Genomic DNA, 25,907 nt, shown 5'->3' on the forward strand with positions numbered 1-25,907 from the left:
GCGACTCTAGAAATAAAATACTATTGGGACCGAAGCATGGAAATGATTACATAAAATCAAAAAAACTTAGACATTAATTCGTTTATTGAAAGTACCGGTCGGTGACTGAGTTAACATCGTGTTTGAATCCCACCGAGGCGTAGTGTGTTCAATTCCTTGGCTGGCGCCATCACAACACAAGCAACATTTTCCTCTTACTGTGGTAGTGGTAGGAAATTTTAAATTAATATCAGGTTATTGTTAAAACGTGAATGTATATCTTCCTTTAAAAAAAAAATAAAATGCGTAATATCTACCTTAAAGAACGTGAAAGAGGTGTATTATGTTGTCAGGTACCTGGTACTTGTTGCGACTTACCTGTAACAAAAAAACATAATGATTAACCTTATTGAATAATAACTAGATACCTAGTAGATAGTTAATTCGATATATGAGTTTTTTCCGGATGTACAAAGCTCTTTGCGTATTCGTTTCGCGATGTTCGAGGTAATAGTAGTATTTATTACGAAACATGTCATTATAATTATTTTTTTTATGTGTAAAATATATAACAGTTTATTGTAAATGAGAACACTAAACTGTTGAGCTGCATAATAAAATATGTATTATAAATAAAGACAAGGTTTTGATGTATAGCACAAAGGATAACATATTAACAATTGCGCTACGTCAATGGTAGAACACCTGACTAGCAATAAGAAGGCTGCAGGTTTAATTCCCGTCGGCAGCATTTATGTTTTCTTCCGGATGATTTTTTTTATTTTGTACAGGTGTTTCAGGATAATAACTATTGCTTAAAAATAATTTTTTAAAATATTTTTCGTAATAATATTTGAAGGTTGGAATGCTGTCAATAACCTGGCAATTACAGATATTAATATACTGAAAAACTCGCTTGATAAAAATCTCCTCTAATTAAACACTGAAAAAACAAAATTTATCCGATTCTCTGTCAATATATTTCAATGAAAACCAGAATAAGAAATTATAATTCACCCAAGCAAATGTAGCAAAATATAATTGCAATCTTCAAAAGTTGAACATCTTACTGACCGAAATTTTACATAGAAAGCATATATTTGTGAACTTGTAAAAAGAATTATGAAGTGTATTTATATATTTATATAAATATTCTTAGACTACAAACCGAAAAATAGTGTACTATGCAATTGTTCAATCTATATTTCAATATGGTATTATTGGCTGCGAAGGAAAATATTTTAAAACCACTTAAAATAGTTCAAAGGTAATCTTGAAAAAACCATCCAATTTTTCTACTGAAGTTCTCTTGTCAATATTCAATGTACTTACAATATACAAAATGTTTAAAAAAATTCAATACGACAAATTAAAACAAACTCAGTTGAATAAATTACAATTCCATATTACAAGATTTCAGAATAATTTAAAAATTTCATAATTTAATACCAAACAAATTTAAAATACCTATCTTTATTTAAGTATAAGTGACCAGTGGCGGCTCGTGAATTTTGGGTTACTAGAGTGCTAATATTACCGAGAATGACGTTATTGATGTTGTAGCTGAATTCGATTTTTTTGTAAAAATCAATTTTTGGTATGAAGATTTTCAGGAAATCCGTGTGGAGGAAAGCGGACGGCTAAACTGAAATATCATGAAAATCTTCATACAAATAATCGATTTTTTTTTTTAATCGTTTCAACTACAACATCAGAAATGTCATTTTAAATAATATTAGCACTCTAGTTCGCCCAAAAGTCACGTGCCGCCACGGGGTATAACTTACTTTAACAATCTTCCTTTAAATCTACAAATAATGGAAAATGTTCGATTTCAGATAAAATTGAAAAATTATCTTAGACTACCATATTATAATACTATAAGAGTCAACATATTTGTTATTATTTAAAAAAAAAACTGTAAATCTATTATTGATAAATCTTGAGTTTTTCTTTCTTATCTTTTCATTACAATTTACAATATTTTGTTAATTACGTGTGTACTTACATAATTTTATATAATTTATCTAGAATTACCTCACCAAACATAAAATCCTTTTATCTTTATAATGAAGAAAGGCTTTTTTTATTTTCTTTGTGATACTGAATAATTTGTAAAAAAATAATTATCGGAAAAAATACAAATATTAATAAAAAAAATAATAATGTTTCTGAGTAGAGTTTATCCCCACGCGCAATCTTTGCAGATTACAAAATGTCCCCAGATTTGATCAAAACTGCATTTCTCTCTGGGACGCACCGTTACTCTCTAATGCAGCAATCACACGAGAACAGTACAATACTGGTTTCTCCCAGCTCCAGATCCATTGTCCTAGTCTGAACAGTAGTTTGGAAGACAGTACGATGAACCAAGACACAGTCCCAGAGATAGATGGGCAAGCTATCTCCTCGGGATAGTGTCTTACCCCCACCACCGCGTCCGGTTGCGTTGTCCGCATGTAAACACGTTTTAACAAGATAGAAGGACAATAGCCAGACGCTCCGCGCGTACGTACTCGTATATCGGCTCTCGGCTTTTGGATCTCGCATTTCGGCTTAAAAATGTAGCGTAAATGGAACGATACAAAACATATTGGGATAAAAAACCGACAGAAAGATAATATGTTTCTCGAATTCGATCGTGACGCGCGTCGTTGTGTATTCAATTTGATAGCGTTCCGCGTTTGAACTACAGTCAAATTGTTGTATTGTACCATTGTCCAGCCGGCGCGGTCGAGGCAGTTCATGGAGCAGGGACAGGACACTATTGTATTGTCTTCTGTATTACCCTCGTGTGAAATATCCTCCCGGCTTAAATCTGGGGAGAAATTATATAATATCATTCTGAATAGATCCAACGGATTTTTTTTAAATCGCTAACGTATTATTTTATCTAAACTGTAGATTTAATTATCGGAAAAAAAAAATTTTATCTTGGTTTAGCCGAAACCGTGCCACTTAAAACCCCAAACACATTATTTAACATACAAACATGTTAAATGTCGTCCTAAGATTCAATTCAAGATCTCGAACCCGCTACCGCTAATTGATGCGCTTAGACAAAGAAGAATTATAAGAAGCATCAATAAAAACTTCGAAGGATTTCTTATAAACATTAAACAAATAAATATTGAATTTGATATTATTATCCTAACAGAATGTTGGATTAAAAATTCTTATACACCAATAAATTTAGAAGGCTACTATTGCATCAATACTTCATACAATACTAAACAAAATGATGGAATTGTAGTTTACATCAAAAACAACCTGAAAATTACTACCAAAGAAATTAAAATAAATGACTCCAACTGCCTACACATACAAGCTAACTCAGTGATTAATATACTGGCTATTTATAGATCCCCATCTGCACCTAACATTACAAACTTCCTTACCTCACTTGAAACTGAGTTACTTAAACTAAAACACTGTAGTAATCTGTTTCTGATTGGAGATATGAACATTAATATTTTAGCAAATGGTCACCCTCAAAGAGATGATTACCTAAATGCTATAAGCTACTACGGTCTCATTAGTTACATTAACAAACCTACTAGAGTCACTGAAGAATCTCTCTCTTGCATCGACCATATAATTGGTAGAACGAAACTATCTATCAATACTATAATATATGAATCCACAGTAACAGACCACTACTCTACAATATTGGAAGTAGGAAATGAAAATAAAAGACAAAGTGACAATGTTAATGTACCTATTATGAAAAATAAAATTGACTGGAATAAAATTGAAGACAACTTAAAAAACGAAAAATGGGAAAACTTGTACTCAATTACTGATAATGATACGGCATGGAATTATTTCACTAATTTTATGGAAAACCAAATAAATCTACACTCCAACCATAAAGAGGTACTAAATAAAAAAAATACAATCACGAAACCATGGATTACACCTGGACTCTTAAAATGTATTAGGAAGAGAGATAATATACACAAAAAAATTAGGAATGATCCAAATAACTACCTACTTTCTATATTTTATAAGAAATACAGAAATATATGTACAAAGTTAATTAAACATGCAAAAAATAAATACTACTATAGAAAAATTATTGAATGTAATAATGACTCTAGAAAGATCTGGCAAATTCTTAAAGAGATAACACATTCAAAGAAATTTAGAGGTCAAATCGAGGAACTTACAATTGATAATCAGACTGTGAATTTTAACTCTGACCCGAAGACTATTGCCGACCATGCAAATACCTTTTTTACGAATATTGGATCAAAACTGGCCAGTAAAATAAAAGAAAACATCAGCTGCAACACTAAAATTCCTCCATTAGACGAGGATCTCCGAGAAGAAATTCAAATAAAATTCTGTCTAAAAGAGGTATCAATTAACGATATCATCAAAGAAATAGACTCACTGAAAGAGATGACATCTCCTGGACATGACAATATACCAAGTAAACTTCTAAAATCACTAAAATCTCATATAGCCTTTCCCCTTAAATTTCTAGTTAACAAGAGCTTCACTCAAGGTTGTTTTCCAAATGTATTAAAAAAAGGTACTATCTCTCCAATTTTTAAAGGTGGAAAAAAAACTGAAATTACCAATTACAGACCAATTTGTGTTCTAAGTTCACTTTCTAAAATTGTAGAAGGTTTACTAAGAGATCAACTGACTACTTACCTTGACTCTAATAAAATATTATCAACCAATCAGTTTGGTTTTCGCAAGAACTTGTCAACCTCAGACGCCATCGCTAATGTTACAGACTTCATAATAAGTAATGTTGACAAAGGAAATAAATGTTTAGCAATTTTCCTTGATCTTGCAAAGGCGTTTGACACTGTGAACCATAAAATACTTTTAGATAAACTTAAGAGGATAGGAATATCAGATTCAGTCCTGCAATTATTTCATAGTTATCTAACTGATCGAACTCAATGTGTTAAAATAAACAGTACCTATAGTAGTCCACAAAAAACGGTATGTGGTGTTCCACAAGGTAGCATCTTAGGACCCTTATTATTCTTAATATATATAAATGATTTATGCAACCTACAAATTTGTGGACAAATCACAACTTTTGCCGATGATACAGTTTTGCTATTTTATGCTAAATCTTGGGATGATGTCTTTAAAAAAGCAGAAAATGGCTTTCGTATTGTTAAATATTGGCTAGATACCCACATATTAACCCTGAATACAGATAAAACAAAATTTTTAACTTTTAGAATATCAAATAAGCTCATACCTTCACAACAAAGCCTCAAACTACACAGCTGTAACCCCTTATTAATCCCATGTACTTGTCCTTCTATAAGTAGAGTTGATAGTATTAAATATCTTGGTATTCAATTAGACGATCGTCTTAAATGGAATCTACATGTTGCAAACCTAACGGCAAAATTGAGGAAACTCATCTACTTCTTTAAAAACGTTAGGGATATCTTAAATAAAAAACAACTGAAACAAGTTTACTGTGCTCTTGTACAATCATCCCTTGAATATGGTATTATCAGTTGGGGTAGTGCCTCAAATACTTGCCTGGAACCTTTAGCAAAGATTCAAAAACTAATTCTGAAGGTTATTCTCAAAGTCCCATTGAGGACGAGCACTGATTTTATTTTTAAGGCACTTCATGTTCCTAACTTGGAAAAATTGTATTCAAAAAATATCCTGCTTCATCAATTTAAAAATGCACATATGTTTGAAGAACGAATAAGCACTAGAGCCCTAAGACAGTCACATATTAAATCTTTTAGCATCCCAGTTTGTCAAACCTCTTATGGTCAAAGAAGTTTTAAATACAATGCTACTAAACTATTCAATTCTTTACCTACTGACATTAGAAATACGCAAACAAAAAGTTCATTTAAAAGTAAAATCATCGATTACCTCCAATAAACATATCCATTGAGTAATTTTAAATATATTGTCTTATAATACTTGAATTGTATAATTAAAAAAAAAAAAAAATTATTTTATTTTATTATTGTGTCATGTTTCATAGTATGTTAACAACCGCTCTGTAAATTGCCATCTCAACACAGGCGTTTTCACACCTAGTGAGATGGGCAATACTTGATCACTCTGTTTATATGTAATATTAAAAAAAAAAAAAAAAAAAAAAAAAAAAAAAAAAAAAAAAAAAAAAAAAAAAAAAAAAAAAAAAAAGCTATGACATCGCTAGTTAACTTTTCTAGGTGGTAATTATTAATGCACATGAGCACCCACAGATCTGCCCATGTGTTCCTGTGACGAGCAGATCGTCTTCTGTCTGCGACGACAGTCTGTCCTTCACGATCCAATGTGTGTGTGATGCAACGGATCGGCTCGCCGAGCATTCCCTCATTAGCATAATAATAATAATATTGGACATTTTTATAGCGCCGCTTTTGTGAGTTATCACCTTGGGGGCGCTTTACAGTTGATGCAGGTGTTACAAAAAATATAAATATTACCAAAATAAAGTGAAGTTAAGTAAAGTAAAATGAAGAACGGGAACAGGTGACATGAAGATAGAAGATGGAGACTCTGCAGCAAGAATCCTAGGTGGTGAAGAAACTGGACCAGCTGCTGCAGCAAGAGAGTCCACCAAAAGTGCCAACACGAGATTTGTCATCCATCCAGGTATGTGTCTGCTGCTAATAAAGCGCTGACACAATATCCTCATATAGATAACAGACCTTGGCAGCACCGCTGTGACGTTCGGTGAGTCCATCATATCTAGTCTCTATCAATAATAATAATAATATTTGGATGATTTATATAGCGCCGCTCTTGTGCAAAATCACCTCATCTCTCCTAGTCTATTTAAGTCTCTCCTAGTCACTTCTTAGCTATTCATGCCACTTAGTGCATCTTCTCACCTTTTAGACTCTTTCCTGGCTCTTTTTTAAATTTTTTTATATTAACTCCACACAGGAGGCCCTGAAGAAAATAATTTCCCTCAGGGCCTATGTCATCTTTGAGGATGCTGTGTGGAGGGTCTTTTTGTGGAGAGGAAGGAGTGAACATGGGTCTTGAAGAGTCCCATGTTGTAGGAGGGAGGAAACACAGAGGCCGACAGTTCATTCCACAGCCGAGCTGTTGAACTTAAGAACGAATTGTAGAAGCGACCCGTTCTCATGTAACAAATGTCAACCATGTACAAATGTTGGGCGCGCGTTTGGCGTGTATCCCGACTACGCACCGGTGCCGAAGGGATCAATGACGCTAGTTCCTCAGAGCATCTTCCATTGTAATACCGATAGAATAAGGACAGCATACCTACCTGACGCCTGTGCTCTAAAAATTGCAGTCCGTTTGTTAAGATTGGGGAATCTATCAAACGGACCGCCCGTTTCTGCACAGAGTCAATGGTTTTTTTCAGGTATTTAGGGGCTCCGGACCAGAGATGGCTGCCAAATTCGACAGTAGGGCGCACTTGTGATTTGTACAGGGTCAGCAGTTGTGTACTATTAAAGTATCTCGGGCCCTGTATAGTACGCCCAGCTTCTGAGAGGCCAGCTTTACTCTGGCTTCGATGGAGCCCCCATACCTGAGCTGGTCACTTATAGTTACACCAAGCATATCAATGGAAGGCCTGTTCGGAAGATTGCTTCCGTTGAAGGAGACTAGATTATCATTTAGATCCCTTTTAGACGTAATCAGACAGGATTGGATCTTTGAAACATTAAATTCGACGAGATTATTTTTACCCCAGAAGGAAATACTCTCGAGATAAACGTCCATTCTATGCTTCAAAGCCCTCCGAGCCGTTGGAGTTTGTGCGCCCTTTGAGGGCTTGTCAAACAAAAAACTATCATGAACTGTACTGTCATCCGCGTAGCAATGAATCGGTGCACATGTCAAAAGGTCATTGATGTGCAACAAAAACAAAGTCGGAGACAGAACCGATCCCTGTGGGACGCCAGCATTTATAGAGTGTGAGGATGAGGTGAAACCGTCAGCAACTGCCTGAATCGACCTATCCCTTAAAAAATCAGCAATCCACGTACACAGGGATGCGGGAAGTCCGTAAGAAGGCAATTTTTTGACAAGTCCTCGGTGCCAGACCCGGTCAAAGGCCTTGGATATGTCTAGTGCGACCGTTTGGGTCTCACCGTGACGTTCCAGGCACCGCCCCCAAACATGCGACACATACGCGAGAAGATCACCGCACGAGCGGTTCCGCCGGAATCCGTATTGACGGTCGTTGATAATTTTGTTCTTCTCAAGGTATGTGAGCAGTTTGTCGTTGATCACACGTTCCATCATTTTGGACAGAACTGATGTGATCGCTATGGGGCGGTAGTTGGCCGGGTTGGAGCGGTCACCTTTCTTGGGAATAGGGTGAATGACCGCTTTTTTCCAACCAGAAGGCACAGTGCCACACTTCAGGCTCTAATACTTAAATAAAATTACAATTTCTTCTATTGTGTCGTGTATCCAACGATTTCATACCTCTGTCTCAGACCTATAGGGCTCGTTTATTGCAGGCTATCATAAACAAAATCTCGAACCAATGTCAAAGTGAAGTGTATGTGTGTCATCTGAAACAAAAAAACATAAACAAAAGTCAATGAGCATGCCGTCATTCAGTGATGGTATATCAATTTTTTTCTTATATTTCAGAATGAATTTTTTGGGGTGAATATCAAAGTTTCTAGAATTCCATAGAATATTTTCCAAATGTCCCAAGATTAATTTTTTCTTTAGCTAGATCTATGTGAAATTTTCCTAGACATACCATAATACTGTAATTACTGGAGTCGAATTGTATTATCTGGGCCCCATTTGAAGCATCCTATATTTTAAACATTGAAAGAGTTCATAAAAAATTCCTACGTTTTTTTTTTTTATTTTTACGCCTCTATGGAACATATCCATATTTATATCCATCGAGATTTATTCTAGGTATGACTAACTACCATTCTCTAGAAACTCGTAGATATTTTGCGTTGCTAAAATATTTCTTTCAATTAATCAATGGCCTCGTCTCTAACGGTGAGATTCTGGCGCAATTCAATTTATTTGTCCCAGAGTCTCACTCTCGGGCATTTGTCTCAGAGTCTCACGTCACCATAACATATTATATTGCCGATTGAGTCGTACAAATCTGTACCCGCATTCGCCCGTGGGAAGAGCGATACGCTATTTAAATATATTAGACAAAAATTTTGACATATTCTTCAAAAAATTCAATGAGTTTGTAAGGTTTTTGGCGCTATATTCTCACTGTGAAAATGGTACTTTTACAATTGGTAAGATAAAATATCTGTAATGTTGTAAAATTTTTTGTACACCAATAAAATAAAATAAAAATAAAATATGAGATGTTCGGCGCTCGAATTTACGAATGTACGAATGTACGCGTGTGTCCGTCGGCCGATTTACTCGGCGGACAGATTCGCTGAGCAGATTTGTGTGTGAATTCTACGCATAAACCGGACGTTACGCAGATGACGTAGATAAAGTATCCAGGTCCTAAAAACGTCCTTTCATGCGATCGAGAAATCTGGAAAGGAGATTTTGAAGTATGGACGTATGCGAGGTCGAACATCACGCCACAAAACTTTATTTTCAGCCAAAAAATTTGTGGAAGTATATAACCCTGGTAAACGGGTGCAGTAGTAAAAATATATATATCAAATATATAAATTTGACCGGTCGGTGGCCGAGTTGACATTGCGTTTGGGTCCCACCAGGCGTATCGTGTTCAATTCCTCGGCTAGCTAAGTCCTCCATCACAACACAAGAAACATTTTCAGTTTACTGTGGTGGTAGTAGGAGATTTTCAAATATTGTCAGGTTATTCGTAACCCGGGAATGTTTGTCTTTCTTTAAAAAAAAATACACATAAGTATCAAAATACACCCATTTCAAATAAAAACCTTTGACAAGAAAAAAACAAAACTAATCTTCAAAAATAAAATAGACTTGTGTCAGAATTCTGACTGGGTTCTTACAAAAATGAGCAGTCTTGTAAATTTTGGACCAAACTTTTACATTCGTTGTATCTATCTGTTCTTTTCAGCTTATTTTGAAGGTGAGCCTATATTTATTAAGTCCTCACAGGATCTTTTAGGATGCTATATGGAGGGTCTTTTTTTAGGAAAGGAAGGAGAGAAGTCTGTATTATACTTCTCATTTTGTCATTTTATTTTTTATTTTTAATATTTGTTTTTTTTAATTTTTTTTTATTTATGTCTCGCCAACAGTATACATCACATAATTTTTACAGTAATTTACATTTACGCATGGTTTTAATGATGTTTCTAATTATAGGTAAGCACAACATTCATCTCAATATTCTTTGTGTAATAGTAATCGGTTAGAAGTAATAGTAAATTTAATTACAAGAATGTATATAAAAATAAAGAGGATCAAAATCAATTATTAGGAAGAAAGATGCATACATACTTAAAAATATATTATACATATACGCATACATACACACATCTAAATACACATATATATGTACACACATACATACATACAAACACATACACATTTAAATACAAACACACACATAAGCATATATGCATAGATGTGCATACTGTACACATATTGTATGCAAACACGTGCACATGCCCACAAAAATACATATATTTTGAATCTAATGTTAATGTTTATTAAGACGTACATAGTACACAATGCTACAGGTGATAAGGTATATTAAATTACACATGATTAAACAAGTTTAATCATAAATAAGAATGGCATAATTTTATCGCAAATAGTGGGTTTTGCTTTATCATGATTTGAATCATGACGATGTGAAGTTTGAGCTATGAAATATTGTATAGTTTTCCGTTAAGATAACAACATTATGAATTTTAATGTGCGATATGTTGGTTCTGTCTGTTGATAGGAGCGGTCAATCGGTCGAGTTGTGAGAATCATTGATTCAGTTAGAAGTTAAAAGTAATATTTGAATATCCCGGGCATGAAAATAATTTTTAAAAAGTGCTCATTCCTATATTAGAATTCTAGCAGACAATGTTGGTGCAAGTGAAAATATAATCATATTATCAAGTGATTATTGCGTTCAATTGGTGACCATTATTTGATTGTGTAGTGAACATTTTTACGTAAATAAACAGAAAAGTGGGACACGGTTAAAACGTACATTTTAAACACTTCCCCCGTTACTAATAAAAGTGTTTTAATTTTACCCAATTGATACACAACCGTTTACCACATATTAATAGTTGTTCAACAGTTGTGTAAAATTTAAAACACGTTTATTAGTGAAGCCCTTTGTATCACTTTTATAACAATAAGAAACAAATATTATGCATTAAATATGCATTTTAATATGTATTTCGGTGAAATTCAAATCGATTGTTCACTTGGCGGCCATTGTAATTGATAGGAAAGTTTTAATGCATTTTAATATGTATTTCGTTAAAATTCAAATCGATAGTTCACTTGGCGGCCATTGTTATTGATTGAAAAGTTTTAATGCATTTTAATATGTATTTCCATAACATTCAAATCGATAGTTCACTTGGCGGCCATTGTTATTGATTGGAAAGTTTTAATGCATTTTGAAATGTATTTCCATAAAATTCAAATCGATAGTTCACTTGGCGGCCATTGTTATTGATTGGAAAGTTTTAATGCATTTTGAAATGTATTTCCATAAAATTCAAATCGATAGTTCACTTGGCGGCCATTGTTATTGATTGAAAAGTTTTAATGCATTTTAATATGTATTTCCATAACATTCAAATCGATAGTTCACTTGGCGGCCATTGTTATTGATTGGAAAGTTTTAATGCATTTTGAAATGTATTTCCATAAAATTCAAATCGATAGTTCACTTGGCGGCCATTGTTATTGATTGGAAAGTTTTAATGCATTTTGAAATGTATTTCCATAAAATTCAAATCGATAGTTCAGAGTGTAAGGAGGATATATGATGCAAATGTGAATGGTAGCAGAAGTCGGGGACGCCCGAGGAAGACATGGCACGATCAAGTGAATCAGATACTCGAGTCGGGCCATGTCAAGAGTCAGAATAATAGAAGAGTATGTATGAGACGATGTATGAATGTGAATGAGGCAAGGAGTGTGTGCCAAGACCGGGTTGTTTGGCGGTCCGTCCTCTCTGCCTACCCCTGCGGGGAAACGGCGTGATGGTTAGTTAGTTAGTTAGTTAGTTAGTTCACTTGGCGGCCATTGTTATTGATGTGAAAGTTTCGAGGTTATTTTTTTCCTCTTATTTAAGCCGAACCATGAACCTAGTAACCTAAAATAGATTCTTAAGTTAGGTATAATTAAAAATCAGTAAAATAAACTAGCCTAAAAACCTATTTTAATATTAACCGTGTCCCGATTTTCTGTTCATTTATTTATTTTCGGGATGATAGACTCTAAAACATGTATTACCAACTAACCACCGGTAAAGTCACTCAGTGAGGCTGACGATGCAAAATAATATTTTATTAAAAAAACGATATTAATGTATCAATAAAAAAATAAAATAAAAACCATAAAACGTTTCCCCGCAAGGTTAGTCGGAGAGGACTGACAGCCAAACAACTCAGTCTTGGCACACAAACTACTTGCCTCATTCACATTCATACATACTCTTCTGTTATTATGACTCAATTATTTGATTCACTTGAACGTGCGATGTCTTTCTAAGGCGTCCCCGACTTCTTATAAAATTCACATCCACTCCTTTCTTTGTTCACTCGCTTTAAACCATTTGAGCGTTCCTTTCTTAATCTTACTAATTATGCTTATATCAGCCTTGCATTATTCAGATGATCATACATAGTGTTAAAAGACATTAGTCTAAAGATCTCATGTATATTAAATAAGATATTAATAAGTGGTACTGTTTAACTTTACCTTGGGGAGTGACATTTCAGTTATTTGAGATGAGATGAAATCGATGCCGAAATTTGTTAAAGTGTTTCCACCAGAATGTGAATAACAACACTTTAATACAATCGATTGAATACTGAATTCGGCATTTGATATCAAATAGTATTTACATTGGGTTTGTAAATATTATGAGATTTGAATACAACTCTTCCTTGGAAGCGTAAGCTTGTGGTTGGAAGCAGTATCGGCTCGGGACTTCTGGGTAAACTAGAGTGCTAATATTACAAAAATTGCATTATTGAGGTTGTAGCTGAAAACGGTTTATTTTTTATTTTTTAGAAAATTCGGTTTTTTTATGAAGATTTTTAGGAAATTGAATTTTCTAAAAAAAAAATTGTTTTCAGCTACAACAACATCAATATGTTCTACAATAACATCTATATGATGTATATCAAGGTTAGAAGAAGAGTGTACAATACATTATTGTAGTAATTTTTAAGTATTTATTGGATTAATAATATGATATTATATGTTGCAGTGAGAAAGTAAAAATAGTTATATTGCATGTTTGGTAAATGTTAGAAGTTAAAGCGTATCTAAAATAACGTAAATAGCGATAAAACATGACATTATGTGTATATTTGAAGAAGAGATAAATGAATAAGATATAGGTTATTTTTAAAATCAATTCAAGTGGAAACTGTTTTTTTGATAAGAATGTCTAATATTTTTCACAGTGTTCAATGTTTGGATTTTGTAAATAATATGTCTATTTTATTTCGGAAGTCGATTGAAAAAAATCCTTGATCAGAATATTTTATATTATATATATTTTTTTTACTAAAAAAAGATATAATGCAACAGATAATTCAGTACAGTGATTTATTTTTTTGGGTTTAGTGCCGTTTTTCGCTACCTTCTTTAGTACCCAACGTTTCGGACATCATTACAGTGCCAATCATCAGGCAGATGTGTAACAAATAATTCGCTCTATTATAAAATGGTCAAGTTGTGTTTTATATGTGTAATTCTATTGATTTATTTTTGTATCTTCGTTCAGTGTTATCATAATTTGTGAAGTACCTACTGCACGTGTGTTTTTGTAGTTAATTACACTGCCAAGTTTATGCCCTAAATATTAAGTCGTGGTTACATACATAATACGAGTAAAATATAATAGGACAGGGATTCCTGGAGAATCCCCGACCCGGATAGGACAAAAGGAAGAAGAAGAGATGTTATTTATAGTATTTCATCTCTGTGATTATGATTTTGTTATAGGTCCGCTCACAGTTGACGATCATAAAATAGTAACATTAATAAGATAATATGAATACACTTCTGTTCATCATTGTAATGCTGGCTTGCGCCGGCCAATTACTAGCCTATAAAATTCTGGTCGTCACCCCAATACCATCGAGGAGTCATTGGATCCTTTTAAAGGCGCAAGCAGACATTCTCCACGAACATGGCCACGAGGTGAGCTAAACAATTCCCAATATGTATTATTAAACTAGTTCAATAGTATCAAATGCACCCCGCCCACTGCACCTGTGTTATAAGAAATTTGATGTTTTCGAGAAAGCCGGGATTCGAACCCAATGGTTCAGGATGGCGTAGGCAAGAAATTGCTCTTGCTAAAATCGTATGTTCATATTTTTATTTGCAGGTAACATTAATAAGCTGTTACCCGTCAAAGAAGCCCCTCTACAGAGAGTTAGGATTGCCGGAGATAGCTAAAAGTGCAGCACGTAAGAATTTTGAATAAATTCGACAAATATTTCCGTCACCTTTCATAAACAAAGAAAATAATAATAATAATTTCTTACATTTGGTTTAACATGTTGGGTATGAAAATTTCTGTTCAAGTATCAGTTATGAACTTCAATCTTGCCAAAAGAAGTGCTGTGGAAACAATGCATCGATTGAAAGACATCAGCGAGTGGACTGCCAATGGAATGTTCACCAACGAAGCTGTGAAAAAGATGCTCGATGACGAGACCGAGAAATTCGATCTGGTCATCATAGAGCATTTCATGAATGATGTGTTAATTGGGTAAATTCTCTTACAAAACTAAAACTCTCTCAATATATTTGTCTTTAAGAGTGGATTTACGAAGCCCGTGTTGTCATAGAAAAGATTGACAGTTCAGTTTTTGCTCCTGTGGTAATCAAGTATCGCTTTGATTATTCTTCGTCTACCATACCAGGTGAACCACTTTATGAATCTTTTGTGTCATTCAAACCCACAGGACTTCCATCCCCGCACTTTTTCATTTAGTTTTCCTTCTTTCCCGTATATGTCATCTGATCGACACATCGACCATGGGCTTACAGCTTTAGATATAAGAACTCCTCTGATTTGTAATTTTTAATCTGCACAGAGATGTTGTGAACCCAATTTTTGGAGTGATACACAGGCTTTCTTGAAATCAAGGTTCGTTGTTCTTCAATAGCTAAAGAAACTTTTTCTTAATGCTGAGTGTTTCTACCCATCATATCTTATAAATATTCCGTAGTTTGGGCTAGTGTCTACAATTTCAAACCTTCCGCTCTATAAAGGTCATTATTTAATCTTTGTTCTGTTCATCAGTTTCATTAATTTTCCCATTCAAGTTTATTTTAATTTTCTAATCCAGATGAAATACGGGACTTATCTAAATTTATCAGAAGGTATTCAAATTCATTGACAAGTTTTAACGATATTTTGTGCTTTGGAAGTTTTCGATTTGGAGATGTATTAAGAATTTGTTTACAAATTGCACTATTTTTCCAGGTTAGGTGTCAAATACAACTGTCCACTGATAGCCAGTTCAACCAATTCAGTAACTCATTGGATAGCCCGGATTACCGGGAACCCCTTAAGCATATCTATTGCTCCCCATCTTCTGACTGCCTTCCCACCGACGATGAACCTGTGGCAGAGAGCTGTGAACTTCGGCATGACTGTGATAGATGACATGTTTTTTAAGTATGATAAATACTATATTACGATATTTTTTTATTTGGAAACTTAAAGAGGAAATATTGTTACATATACACTTATTTAATTCAGTTTGCAAAAACACTAATTGTTGAAATTTGTTGTGTTGGGGTGTCAGTAGAGCGTATTAATGAAATGTGTACGTTTGCGGTTTTGATTCGAGAACACCTCAATAGGTTAACTAACGGAGTTTTAGAAGTGATAAAATACATACGAATATTTTATTACTTGGTTATATTCATGCGACATTTAAATAAGCCATAAAAGTGGTCCGCAAAGTGAGAAATCAAATGAAAGCATCTAAGCAAGATAAAACACAACGAGAGAGATAAAATTATGCGAAACGAAAAAGCAAATAAGCCGCGATTGGTTAATAGGCAGATACTTCACAAGCGTCTTGTTTAAGTGTATTTTTTTTATTTTCTAGGTTTATTCTGAAGCCAAGCCAAGAAGGACTTTACAAAAAATTCTTACCCAAAGAATCCAAAAGGGTTCCATTCTCAGAGCTCCCCCAATACGTGGCGTTTACATTCCTAAACAGTCATTCTTCTATTGGAATTCCCAGACCATTGCTACCCAATACCGTAGAAGTTGGAGGGTACCATATCCAGAAGACAGGAAGTCTACCAGAAGTTGGTATTTTTATCAATCATTGCTATCGTCATCGTCATCAGCATCACCATTTGGTTTCGGCTTCCCCAAGTTGCTTGGTATAGTTCAGTAATTTTTCCAACAACATGGTCTTCCCGACGATTCAGCGGAAATTTAACAAAATGAACGTTGAGAACCGTGAGAATATAAGTCATTATTAAATAAATTGTAATATTTTCAGACTTGACTTTGAAAAATTTAATAATTTGAAATAAATTTTATCAAAAACAATCTTACAAAAATAACTATCTGAGTAATGACAAATATGGACTTTGGTGGGATATCAAGATTTTGTCTTCACTAATTCAACTTAATAATCGATTTATTCAACTGGAATGTATAAAAATCAAAATGCCATCTCATTTCGGAAATAAATTATGTTTAAAAATTCAAAAGACCACGTAGGAGTGAGTAGCAAACGTGTTCGAATTATTTATTGCTATTAAGTTTAATTTGTAGAACTCCATTTTATTTTTTTATTTTTTATATATTCGATAATATTGTTACTGGGATAACAATATTGTGTTCGATTAACATGGCCAAATTAGATTCACAAGCTTTTTCTATGTAAAATAAAACAATTTATGGTCTTGTTCAGGACTTTCAAAAACTTCTAGACAACGCAAGTGATGGAGTCATTTTCTTCAGCATGGGAAGCAATCTTAAGAGCGCTGATCTTTCTTTAGAATTCAGAGAAGGTTTATTAAAACTTTTTGGCGGTCTCAAGCAGACCATTTTATGGAAATTCGAAGAGGATTTGCCAAGAAAACCAGAAAATGTTATGATTAGCAGTTGGTTACCGCAGGCTGAAATACTGGGTGAGTTTGTGGTCAAAACTATATAACAATACAAAAGAAATTACTTATGAACACTTCTCTAAAATGATCCTTCTAGTGCTTGTTTACGATGTTGTTTTGTCTCTTTTATCAGGTTTTCCTGTGGGCTAACCTTTGAACGGTTGAAATTTACACGTTCACTGACGACAGAATAACTGAGTTAACCAAGGAAGTTAAAAATGAACTGAATGCATATTGTAGAAACTGTATTTTATGGTACTTTGTCATCCACTTTCTTCATTAAACAAAGAATTTTTCTAAAACGCCAGTTTTCTGCATTTTTGTGCAAAGCATTACTTAAATCACAACTTTTTAACTTTCCCAGCTCATCCAAACCTAAGAGTTTTCATCACCCACGGAGGTTTGTTGAGTTTAACTGAAGCTTCAAGCGCTGGAGTTCCATTGATCGCTATTCCCATCTTCGGAGACCAGTACAACAACGCTGCAGCCGTCGTTGAAAGAGGCCAAGGAGTCAGACTTGATTACACAAACTTTACCGTGGCTTCCTTGAGTTGGGCTATTGGAGAAGTTCTTAACAATCCGAGGTATGCTTTTGATTATATTGAACTGCGTAAAACCTATTTCTTTTACTAAATCGTTTTTACCATCGAGTAACAATGCAATCAAAGCGATTTTAAAACGACACATAAGTGAATCAATATTTAGAGTCTCCTTTTTTGATGTTATAAATCCGATTGGAATATATAATAAATAAAAACAATATTAAGAACTCTCGAAAAACTAATAACTCTCGCTAAACGTAAGGAACAACTTGGGGTGACCTGTGACAGAAGTGTTGGTTATCCTGTAAATTGTTCGGGGGCAGAGGTACCCAATCTCGCCTCCCAAATTGAAAAGATAGCACCTCTAACTCTATAGCTCTATGCCTCTCCCATGTTACTATCAAATAACAACAATACTCTTTTGACAGTACAAAGATATTTTGATCTACTTCTGTCAAAAATTAACATTTAAACTATTTACAGTGAATTATTACACATAAATATTATTGAATATTAACAAGCAGCACTTATTTACTAACATAACAGTATTTAGCATTGGAAGTGCGTGTGTACTGTGTCAACAAAAGCAAAAACAAGTCATCGACTCCCAACAGTGATAAGCAGTGAATAGTGAATTTTTAAACGTTTCACAATGGATGTGCAAAATTTCATCTCCAAAGCAGAAATAGCTGTCAATGCCTTAAATAAAGTACTTTTTGATCCGGCCAACAAATTTAACAAGGATAAAATCCTTAAAATTTCCCCAATTGCATGTGACATCTTAAGTGCCATAAGTACCATGTCTTCAGCTGTAGCATCCAAAACTGCTAATTTAAAAGGTGAACTGCGTGCATACAAAGATAGTAGAGCAAATCCTTCGCAAAATAACTTAAGTATTTGCGAGGCAATTTCGGAAATGAATGAACAACAAGTGCGATCTAAAAATATTATTATTTGCAATGTGCCCAAAAGCATTAAGACGACAGAAGCTGGCAGGATCTTGGATGACCAGGCAGCTGTCACCAGTATAATCGGTGTAATCGACAATTCAGCAAATGAAAATATTTCTAAATTTTATAGGGTTGGAAAATTATTAAATGACAAGCCTAGACCAATAAAAATAGAACTACAAAATTCAACACAATCGAAAAATATTTTAAGCAAACTAAGTCTTCTCAAGAACAATGTCAGAGTTTACCCCGACTCAACACCGGCGCAACAAAAATTTCTGAGCGATCTGAGGGTTCAGCTGAAGAAAAGGAAAGAAAATGGTGAAGATGTCACCATTAAATACATTAACTCCACCCACCAAATCGTGCCAAATCGACCAAAAAACTAGGAAGTTACAAAAATATTCAAGAAATCCCACCTAACCGAACCAGAACCATAAAAATCTATTATCAAAACATCCGCGGACTGCGACCAAAACTCGATGACCTACAAGCAGCTCTACCTTTTCATCATCATGACATAATTATACTTACGGAAACCTGGCTAAACTCGGAAATCAAATCGTCTGAACTCGGTCTTACTAACTACAAAGTATTTCGTTGCGACAGAAACGTCAGATCAAGTTCCAAGTCAAGAGGTGGAGGAGTTTTAATTGCAATAAAACAGAAGTTGTCAGCAAGAAAATTAACTACGAAACACAATAACATCGAACATTTTTTTGTGCAAATAACGACTCCTCTCGAGAAAATTATATTTGGAACGGCCTATCTACCACCACTTTCTGACCCTCAGCCATATAGAAACCACTGTGAAGACATCGAAAAAATTTCATCAAAATATCCTCACTCGAAAATTTGTTATTCTTGGGGATTATAACTTACCAAACTAAATATGAAAAGCAAATATCTGTGGTCTCATCATAAACAAAAGTGAAAACGATCGTGCACGTGAAATTTTGGACATGGTAAACTTTCTAAACTTTCATCAACATAATTTTATATATAACAGTAACAATCGCTTATTAGACTTAGCTTTATCAAACTATCCTCAAATGTCTGTAGAACTCTGAAATGATCCACTTCTACCTATAGATAATCATCATCTTCCCCTATACATTAAATTAAATATGACATGTGATAATGAAAGGAAACTTTCACAAAGCGTCCTAAACCATAAACGAGCCGACTTCGACTCAATTAACTGCCATTTCTCAAATACAGACTGGTCTTTTTTATCCGATGAAAGCGTTGATGAATTGTTAGATAAACTTTATTTATATTTTTATAATACTATTGAATCCTATGTACCTTTTTACATACCAAAAATCTATACCTACCGGTTTGGTTTTCATCAGAGCTTACAGCCTCTCTTCAGCAAAAAAAGGAGTCAACACAAAAAATTCAAACACAGTTAATCCATAAATGATTATATAATCTTTAGCGAAACTATGAAAAAATGTAAAGATCTTTCCAAACAATGTTACAAAATGTACATAACCTCTGTCGAGGACACTGTCTTTAAATCCAAAAACCTTTGGAAATTTCTTGAAAAAATGAACAATGAAAACACAGACTACCCGCCAACAATGCAAATGAATGGAATCAGTGCAAACAATACACAGGATATTGTAAAAAAAATTTTGCGGACTTCTTCAAAAATGTATATGATGAAGACACTCCAGATGATAAAATACCCGAATATAAATTTAATATGACCACAAACTTAACAAACTGCCAAATCACACAAAAGTGTTGCGAACAAAAATTACTTTCCTTAGACACTGACAAATCCGCTGGCCCAGACAACATTCCACCAATATTCATCAAAAAATGCTCTAACACCTTATCTAAACCACTCATATTACTATTGAACCGTCTCTTGTCCCTTGGACATTTTTCAGACCGCTGGAAATCTAGCTTCATTACACCGATCTACAAAAAAGGAGACGCTACTGACATAGCTAATTATCGCCCCATTTGTATACAGTTAGTACTGCCAAAGCTTTTTGAATCATTGGTCCTTGATGAAATCTATCCCAAATTAATAAAATTAATTAATCAAAACAGCACGGTTTTATCAAAGGAAGATCCACCGCAACTAACTTAACGGTATTTCAAAACTTCACTATACAATCATTTGCAGAAAATAAACAAGTCGACTGTATATATACAGACTTTTCGAAGGCATTGGAAAAAGTATCTCATAAACTACTTATCCAAAAACTATTTGCTCTAGGAATAAGGGATAACATGCTAAAATGGTTAAGTAGCTATTCGTCAAATCTTAAACTATTCTTAAAATAAAATCTTGGATGTCGAAAGCTTTCCAGGCTACCAGTAGCCTACCGCAAAGTAGTCACCTTCGCCCGGTTTTGTTCCTCATTTTCATCAATGATATAACCAATTGCTTCAACGATGTCGAGGTATTGCTCTTTGCAGATGACGTCAAACTATACAAGAAAATAACTGATATAAATCATTGCCATATACTACAGTAAAATATTAGTAAGTTTAGAGATCGGTGCGTTCAAAATAATTTATTTTTAAATGTAGTAAAGTGCAAAACCTTGACTTTCTTCAGAAACAAAAATCCTGTTTTATTCGAATATTCCATGAATAACATAGCTTTAGAAAGAGTCACGGAAATGAGAGATCTTGGAATTATTTTGGACGAAAAACTAAGTTTCACCAATCATATCCATCAAATCGTGAACAAAGGTATGAAAACACTAGGCTTCGTATTAAGAACAACTAAAAACTTTAATTCTTTACAAGCCATTAAACTATTATACGTATCTCTAGTAAGAAGTCTAATTTAATATAACTCAGTAGTTTGGTCTCCATCTTACAAAATTCACATAAACAACATTGAGCGAATACAAAAAAAAATTCTACGTTTTATAAATTTTAAATTAAATATCCCTGTCGAAAAATTAAAATACAATTTCTTATTAAATACTCTAAAAACACATACATTAGAAGATAGACGTAAAATAAACGATTTAACGTTCTTATTCAAAATACTTAACTCTACATTCGACTGTTGTGAACTCCTGCAACTTATAAACATACATACACTCACAGTAACAACACGAAAAAATACAATATTCTACAGCAGCACACATAAGCGTAACTACATTGCCCACTCTCCGATACAACGACTTCACACCATGGGAAATCATTACTAGGGTGATGTTGACATATTTTGATTTTGATTCTTACGTACCAGGACAGATTGGATTGACAAAAGCTCAAAACATATCTATAGAAAACGTTAATAACATGGATTTCAGTTTAGCAATAAGAAAATTGAAACCAAAAACATCATTTGGCCCTGATTTCATTCCACCCTTCGTCATTAAGGGTTGTTCTGAACCACTGTCTAATCCACTTCTACATATATTTAATCTTACGATTAAAAACGGAATTTTTCCTAAACTGTGGAAGCTGTCAAAAGTTACCCCTCTACATAAAGATGGTGACAAGTGTCAAGCAACCAATTACCGTCCTATAGCAATTCTTTCCGCACCTGCCAAGTTATTCGAAATAATTATTCATAAATATGTATATGCCAAGGTTGAACCATTCTTGATCGAACAACAACACGGATTTCGACGTGGCCGATCAACCACTACAAACTTGATGGCATATACTGATTACGTGGCGAGAGCGCTCGATAATAATGAGCAAGTTGACACGTCATACCATGACTTTGCGAAAGCTTTCGATAAGGTTGATCACTTAGTGCTCTTAAGTAGGCTTGAAGAAATTGATTTTTTCCGAAAACTTAATTAAACTCTTTGCTAACTATTTAAAAGAAAGGTAACAATTCGTTTCCTATGGTGGTTTTAACTCTAACGCGTATCCTACAAACTCTGGTGTGCCGCAGGGTTCCAATTTAGGACCCTTATTGTTTCTAATTTTTATAAATAATATTCGGGGAAAAATCAAATTCGTCCGTTTTTTACTTTTTGCAGATGATATTAAACTGTTCTTAAGAATAAGATCATTAGAAGACTGTAAAAAGCTCCAGGAAGATATAAATGCAATTATTGACTGGAGTATTGACAGCAAACTCGGTTTCAACTTCCAAAAATGCTCAGTTATGTGTTTTACGAGGTCACAAAAGATCGTATATTTTAATTACAAAATGAAAGATACATCACTAAAGCATACGGTGACTTATAAGGACTTAGGAATTGTGTATGACGCTCGCTTAACATTTCACGCTCACATTGAAAAGATCTGTAAATCAGCTACAAGAATGTTAGGTTTTGTCATACACAATTCAAAGGAACTGACAAACCTTGCAGTCATTAGGCTGCTTTACTTTAGCTTAGTGCGTAGCATTCTCGAGAGTGGATCTCAGGTATGGGGGCCAGAGGACACTGTCTATGTACTAATGGTCGAGAAAATTCAAAAGAAATTTTTACGATACCTCTATATGAGAGAGTTTGGTTTTTACCCATGGCTGTTTCCAACAGCATTTATCTCGGGAATGCTGAATATCTGCAGCCTTAGTTCCAGACGGGACGTCGCATTATTGATGATGGCTTACAAGCTTCTGAATGGTTTAGTATCAATTCCAGACATTCTGTCAAAAATAGGACTTTATGTCCCGGATAATTTCACGAGAGGCCGCCAACACAGGCTTTTAATTCTTCCCAGGTCCAGAACTAACTTACCAATGGTGATGCCCCTGGGAAGACTCACTAGGTTAATTAACTCCCTTCCAGCTAACTTGGATATTTTCCATATGTCCTACAACGACTTTAAGCGCGAAATATTGTATTTGTTTTAACTGTATACTTATGTATAATTTTTTTCCATATTTTGTTTACCGCTTTTGCATATGTTTTAACTGTATACTTATGTATAAAATTTTCTTCAATAATTTGTTTACCGCTTTTGCAATGTATTGGTTTTTGTACTGTTTTTGCAAATAAATAAAAAAAAAAAAAAAAAAAAAAAATATTCAATACCAACTTGGCAAGTTTTGTGGATCATTTAAAACATTTATTTCTACAATACTCCTAAATACATCATGTAAGCCTACAAATAGCTGTAGTTTTCTGTTTTTGTTTCTTGTGTTTGTATGACTTGTTGCATAGCTTTTATCAAATGTAATTTATTTCTTATTTTTTATGTTTCAAAGTATTTGTCAAATTAAAATTATACTACCAACCATGTAAAAGCCCTCTGGGCGTTAAATAAATAAATAAAATAATAAAATGTTTCATCTTTGATGCTAATACCCTTTCGTAATTGAGTATTTGAAGACATCACTAGTTTCCGCAATATGGTTTCTCAAAATCTGAACCTTCTAACTCTGACTTCAATTAATAGTAAAATCCTTTGTTTCCAGCTACGCTCAAAATGTCAATACCATCAAGCAGCGTTTCCACGACCGTCCCATGAACCCTCGAGAAGTCATCAACTTCTACGCAGAGAGCATCATCCGCACCGGAGGAGCTCCTCATTATTCCCCAAGACCACTGTGTCTGATCTCTACACTCTTCCTGGATGTGGCTGCTCTCTTTCTTCTTCCACCAATCCTCTTATTACTGGGCTTGTGTTTAGTATGTCGAAGGTGTTGCAAGAAAACTACCATAATCGATAAGAAGAAGAAACAGTGAAGCAAAATGTATTACATATATTATTTATAACTATTATATTCAATTGATTGTAAAAGAATTTTTTAGGAAATTACAAAAAGTTTTTTTTAAATTATATATGTACAGTGTAACTACAGTATAACTTTATTTTAGATCCCAAATACAAACATATCTGTGGTCAGACGAGACCATAAAAATCCAATTATTTATATTCTGCTAAATAATTAGATTCTTTGTTACCTGCTGATGCAAGATTAATACAAATTATTTATCTGTAATTTCTATGCGGATAGTTAAGAAAAAAAAGTTGTTTATAAAACTAGCGCAAATAAAATTAAAAAAAAGTTTTTTCAATACATTTAAAACTAAATAAAAAAATTTAAAAAATCCTTTTTTGGTCACTTCGAGATGATTATCTGAATTTGTTCTATTAAAGGTATGCTTATAAGAAATAGATTTCGTGGTAATAATTGTATTTTTGAATTTAAAAAAATCAAAGATTTATTTTTAGGGTATTACGCCGTGTAGCAAAAAGTAATCCTTCACGATTCTTAATTTTAATTATTTAATGAAAATATTAGAAATTTTAAAAATTATTTTTCTCTCCCACCCATTTTCTACTTACATTACGCTGCGCGGCCTTCTTCATACAAAACTTAAATTTGGATTTGGGACCAAACTAAATAGTTATTTTTTTAATCAAAATGTATTGTAAATATGTAGTAAGTATAATATGTGCAGATTTATTAATTTGAAATTAGAAAAGATTGGATAATTAAAGAATTCAATAATTCAATATTTTAGAAGCAAACCTGACAATTTTTGTGAGTTAATAGTAATTATTAAAAAAAGAATCTTTCTCAATCTAATATTTAAAAACAATGAAATATAAATTTTAAAATAAAGCAAGGAATTAAAAATGTATGCACGACAAATTTGCGTCCCAACGTAAATCTGTCGTTGGAAAAAATAAACTTTAACTCATCAAATTAGTTTTATTAGTAAATCAATTTCTTTCAAACTGAATTCTACTAAATACTTGCCTATATTTTATAATTTGAATGGAAAACAAATAAAGTAGCATTAGCAGTAGATTTTTGCTATATTCTTGGATTAAAAAAATAGTTTCGTTGGGTATTTAGGCCTCAAATCTAAATCCCCAAATTGAATGAAAAAGCCGCGCAACCGTTCCCCTTAAGTTCTCCAAACATGGAAATAATAATACTTTCGATGTTTCGATCGCAGTGAGAGATCACCTAACTAGTGACATTATCATATAATCATCTCGGCTCACGCAATTGTAATGACATAACTTGTTATACCGGATACCGTCACTTGTGCCAGGGTTCAGTACAATCTGCAAGTCATTAAACGTTGACAAACATGTTCTAGTGTCTGAGGTAACTTACAAATCTAGTAGCTATACCCCTGTATAAAAAAAAAAACTTGTCCGCTTAGTGTAAAGTTCGCTTAAGTTTAGAATTGAAACGTTGCTTGAAATGACTTTGGCCATGTTTGATGACCAGATCTGAATAGCCAGGTACTTCCCCGCCTTCTTTTTCTCTATCTCCTTACCCTTTCCAATAGCT

General features: G+C 33.7%; 2 protein-coding genes across 2 annotated transcripts in view; one reads left to right on the forward strand and one right to left on the reverse strand.

The window, feature by feature from the left end:
- LOC149411363 (neuroligin-4, Y-linked-like) overlaps nucleotides 1-25,907 on the reverse strand; it is an 887,216-nt gene that overhangs the window by 553,637 nt on the left and 307,672 nt on the right. The window lies entirely within an intron of this gene.
- On the forward strand, nucleotides 14,072-24,346 carry LOC149411370 (UDP-glycosyltransferase UGT5-like). Its single transcript, XM_089647306.1, has 8 exons — nucleotides 14,072-14,259; nucleotides 14,450-14,531; nucleotides 14,650-14,836; nucleotides 15,557-15,751; nucleotides 16,191-16,395; nucleotides 17,013-17,232; nucleotides 17,576-17,795; nucleotides 24,069-24,346. The coding sequence occupies exons 1-8, from the start codon at nucleotides 14,110-14,112 to the stop codon at nucleotides 24,337-24,339; spliced, it is 1,530 nt and encodes a 509-aa protein (XP_089503432.1). The 5' UTR covers nucleotides 14,072-14,109; the 3' UTR covers nucleotides 24,340-24,346.

The sequence above is a fragment of the Hesperophylax consimilis genome, chromosome 26, assembly GCF_061612785.1.
Source record: "Hesperophylax consimilis isolate HC1 chromosome 26, BYU_Hcon_1.0, whole genome shotgun sequence".
In the NCBI taxonomy this organism is placed as follows: domain Eukaryota; kingdom Metazoa; phylum Arthropoda; class Insecta; order Trichoptera; family Limnephilidae; genus Hesperophylax; species Hesperophylax consimilis.